This window comes from Henckelia pumila, unplaced genomic scaffold, assembly GCF_033568475.1.
Source record: "Henckelia pumila isolate YLH828 unplaced genomic scaffold, ASM3356847v2 CTG_466, whole genome shotgun sequence".
NCBI classification, from domain to species: Eukaryota; Viridiplantae; Streptophyta; class Magnoliopsida; order Lamiales; family Gesneriaceae; genus Henckelia; species Henckelia pumila.
In genome coordinates this window covers 549197-553572 of record NW_027331833.1, presented here as the reverse complement: position 1 = coordinate 553572, position 4376 = coordinate 549197, and the positions used below count along the sequence as shown (strand labels likewise).

At 36.0% G+C, this 4376-nt stretch overlaps 1 protein-coding gene across 1 annotated transcript; it reads left to right on the top strand.

The window, feature by feature from the left end:
• The first annotated feature begins 288 nt into the window (after positions 1-288).
• LOC140872560 (zinc finger protein CONSTANS-LIKE 16-like) lies at positions 289-2233 on the top strand. The gene is made up of 2 exons (XM_073275429.1): positions 289-1543; positions 1873-2233. The coding sequence occupies exons 1-2, from the start codon at positions 470-472 to the stop codon at positions 2140-2142; spliced, it is 1344 nt and encodes a 447-aa protein (XP_073131530.1). The 5' UTR covers positions 289-469; the 3' UTR covers positions 2143-2233.
• The last annotated feature ends 2143 nt before the right edge of the window (positions 2234-4376 follow it).

Here is a 4376-nt window from a genome sequence, read left to right as displayed (position 1 = left end):
CCTACAAAAAGGGTCACCTTCTAATATATAAATCAAAGAAGTTGACACTGTATTTGAGATTGGATCAAAGACTTATTCTCATCCAGCCAAAGGGTCCCACCAGAAATCCCATAATCAGACAGTCGACCAATCAAAAACCACACATTAGGATCAATTTTCCGTCTCCACCAATCAAAGAAAAGATAAGGCCCTCTTGTAAGACCCAAAAGTGCAAGCCCCCATTTCCTGCTTAAACCTTCAAAAGTGCACCCCAAGAAGAGGCTCAGGCTCATAAATATGCTGCAAAAGTGCATGCCATGGGACCCTTTTCCCCCCTCAGCCCCACTCCAAATAATTGCACGAAATTTTCTCATACATAAATAAATCAAGAAAAGCCCACATAGTTTTCTTGCGCCTTTTCTTGATTCGACTTGCACTTTTTCATAAGAGAAAAAAAAAAAAAAAATTTCCCAACATTTGAACTCTTATCATGATGAGTTCAGGTAAAAGTTTATCCAACGCCGTTGGCGCAAAATCAGCTAGAGCTTGCGATAGTTGTATCAAGAAGAGGGCTCGATGGTATTGCGCAGCCGATGATGCCTTCTTGTGCCAATCTTGCGATTCTTCGGTTCATTCTGCCAACACCTTAGCCCGAAGGCACGAGAGGGTTTGCCTCAAAATCGCATCCATAAAATCTCTCGATGCAAAGCTTCAAACATCTTCTGTGCCATCTTGGCATCAAGGCTTCACTCGAAAAGCTCGGACACCGAGGCACAAGAAACACTCCAAGTTCAGTTTTTCCGACGAATCCATCGCCACAATCCAAAACCCGCTTCATCTGGTGCCTGAAATCTCCGGCGAAGACCACTCGCACGATGAAAACGAAGAGCAGCTTCTGTATAGGGTTCCGATTTTCGATCCCTTCGTCGCAGAATTATGCAACTCCGGTGAAGTTGTGAATAACAATAATATCCATGCAGAAAGTGTCACGCAGGTCTTTGGGAGTGATCAGTTCAAAGGTTTATCCAATGATCTGAGCCCGGAAATGAAGAGATTACACGGGTTTCTTCCATCTGAAGCTGATCTTGCCGAGTTCGCTGCGGATGTCGAGAGTTTGTTGGGTAAAGGCCTGGAAGATGAACTGTTTGATATGGAGGGACTAGGGCTAATGGATTCATGTGATGATCAAAAGGAGAAAGTAAATTGTGATTCTTTGGAGATTGAAAGAGTTAAAGTTGAGGAAGAATATATTGCAGGTGAGGATTATAATCATCATGATGATCAAGTACTTGGTGTAGAAATTGATTTGGGAAGAGAAACTTTTGAGTTGAATTTCGATTATGATTCTCCAATCACGTGTGAAGAAGTGGAAACTAAAGCAGTCCAAAGTGGAGAGCAGACTTTGATGAACAGTAGTCATGTTGTTGGTGATGATTTGAAGAAGGTGAATTTCTTGAGGCTTGATTACGACGGCGTGATGACGGCGTGGGACGGTGAAAAGTCGCCGTGGATGACCGGAGAAAGGCCGGAAATAGATCTCGGAGACTGTTGGCCCGATTGCATGGTAAGGCTTTTTGCATGCTTTTATCACTGATTTCCCTTTGATCATTGTCATCTAACATATGCATAATTCACATATAGGAGAATATATATATTTACAAGAAGCTCTCTTGATGACCATTATATTTTGTTTCGAAATGGCTTCACACCTACTACATTAATTCACTTTAAACAATGGTTGGATATCTTGTTAAATTTAATTAGAGGCGGATTTCGAAATTTTGATTACAAACGAGCATACATAATCTAAAAGAATAATAAAAAACATGGTATATATTTAACATTGATTTAAGTACTCATTAATTGACATTTTTATCTTGGTATATATTGCAGGGAACATCCGGAGTAATGCATGCATACGGAGAAATGGGGATGACGAGTGGGCACGCGGCGGCGATGTTGGACGGAGGAAGAGAAGCGAGGGTGTCGAGGTACAGGGAGAAGCGGCGTACGAGGTTGTTTTCGAAGAAGATAAGGTACGAGGTACGGAAGCTGAACGCAGAGAAAAGGCCCCGTATGAAAGGCAGATTCGTAAAGAGAGCCAATTTCGTGAATCCCGCATCAGCAGTACCAGTACCTCTTTTAGTTCCCTTAGCTAAGTAATTATTATTAATTAAATAGCTGGAATTATATAACCAAAATATATGATCAAAATATGCATGTGTAATTAATTGTTTTTTTCATTACCTGTTCATTAATCTTGGGTACCTACAATTAATTAATGGCATATATATAATGGTGCTGCTTAATTGGAGAGAAGTTTATCGGCTTCGTTTCTCCAAGAATCTGTGTAAAGTTGTATGTATCTAACAATTTTGCGTATGTTTCATTAGTTTCCATGTGAAGAAACCCCAATGTTTGTACAGTGTTTAGTGTCCTTTAATAAGAGTACAGAGTTGCATTTTATGAGGTTAATCAATTGTGATTTTACCTTTTTAATTTGTTTGTTTATTTATACTATATTATTGGCTCGAGAAACTTTTAATCATATCGTTTGGTAACAACCATGCATATTCATATATCGTATGAGAACATTGTGATTGTCATCGAGTATGTCAAAATTAGGTTTCTCCGGTGTTCAGCTTTAACCTGCTAACATACCAAGCATCTAGATACATAGTGATAAACATCATGTTTTATGTTTTTTCACCAAAATAGAGATCTACGATCCTTATACATTTTCGTGCTTAATTAGGTGAACACTTAGCTTGCTAGCTCCGGTGAGCCTGGGCTAGAATTTCATTTTTCAGATCAGTATCCCCCGGTACTACAATCCTTATTGACAAACACAATGTTCGTGTGTCTGAAACGTGAATCCAAATGTGTTGTCTCTGTTAGCTAGTCTAGCTAACTTCTGCACTTCCGGGTCAAAAAACTGAGCCTCTCTGATCTTAGAATACAAATCTGGCATGGATAGGATGCTAGATACCCAAATATTTTCCATCTCTTTTTTGTGTCGGAAATGAAATCCGAACGAACAACATTCCTGGATGGTACTGGAAACCACACTAGTTTCAAGAGAAGATATACTTCAAACTCTTGTGATCAGTAAAAATCTCAAATCTCTCCCAGTAGAGATAATAAAGCCAAATTTTAAGAGCAAACACGATTACTGCCGATTCTAGATCGTGAATTGGGTAATTCTATTCGTGTTTCTTCAACGCGCTCATTCATTATCGATTTTGGCAATGTCAGCATTTTTATTATTATTATTTTGAATGTTGATGTGTAGTTGTGTTCAATATTAAACAATTTAAACCGAAAATTTTGACACTGATACTCTTCTACATAGGTACTCAAGCGTGTGACAAGAATAAAAAATATATTATATATACACATTAAAATCTACCTAGAAAAAAATACATGGAGATATAAACATTAATTTCCCTCTCATTTTGAAGTATTGAGGATAGTTTTGCTTTATTTTGATCTCATTTCTTTTCACTTAATTGAATTTTAATGTGTAATATAACCTTTATTATTGATATATGTGCTAGTATGAGAGCATGAGTGCCAGAATCAGTGCCAGATTATCCATATTTAAAGATATTAAGCCAAGAAAAGACCCAAACAAATGAAGTTATAATTGGTTGAAAACCAAGTTAATTTTGATAACATATTGGGCTAATCCAAAAAATATCAACTAATATTGTTGCGTATTTTTCGCTTGCAAGCATACGGTATCAAGTTATAATATAGGAATTAAGTCTAAGTCGATCTCACAGAGAATGAATAAAATAATATTATATTAAATATTTACAACTAATAAAATCTTAATCTATGTAGAACTATGATGATGGTTTGATTTTAAATAACTAAAATTTACAATAAATAAAATTAATTAATAATGAGTTCACAAGACGAAAATTCAATAAGAGATGAATTCTAGAGATTCGATTTCACTTGAATATCCACCAGTTTAATTCCTAAATAAATTTATGTCATAAATTCTTCTAGTTTACTAAACAAGAATTATGAATATTTTCTACTCCCTTTCTCAAGTGACAAATAGAAATTCGTATCTAATATCAAACTCAATATTTATATCAAAGTTTAGATATCAAATTTGGTAAACAACACAATAATTCTTACAATGACTTCAATGGAGTTATAGGACTCTCGAACTCTATAAACACCAACGATGTATTTTTTTACGGTCCTATTCAAAATCGCATATCTCGAGTGCTAGATTTCAAATAAATATAACAATTTAACTAGTGATCAGTTAATTGAACGCAATCAATTCAGAAAAACACAAATAAACTGGATGAAAAATTCTAATATATCAATCAAAATATCAAAAACATGGTTTCAAGTCAAGTTACGTCATTCCTCTA

What these genes read in the sequence shown, in the direction of transcription:
- LOC140872560 (XM_073275429.1), top strand. Translation starts at nt 470, where the DNA reads ATGATGAGTTCAGGTAAAAGTTTATCCAACGCCGTTGGCGCAAAATCA. An exon ending in ACTGTTGGCCCGATTGCATG is followed by an intron (nt 1,544 to 1,872) that starts GTAAGGCTTTTT and finishes TATATATTGCAG; the next exon opens with GGAACATCCGGAGTAATGCA.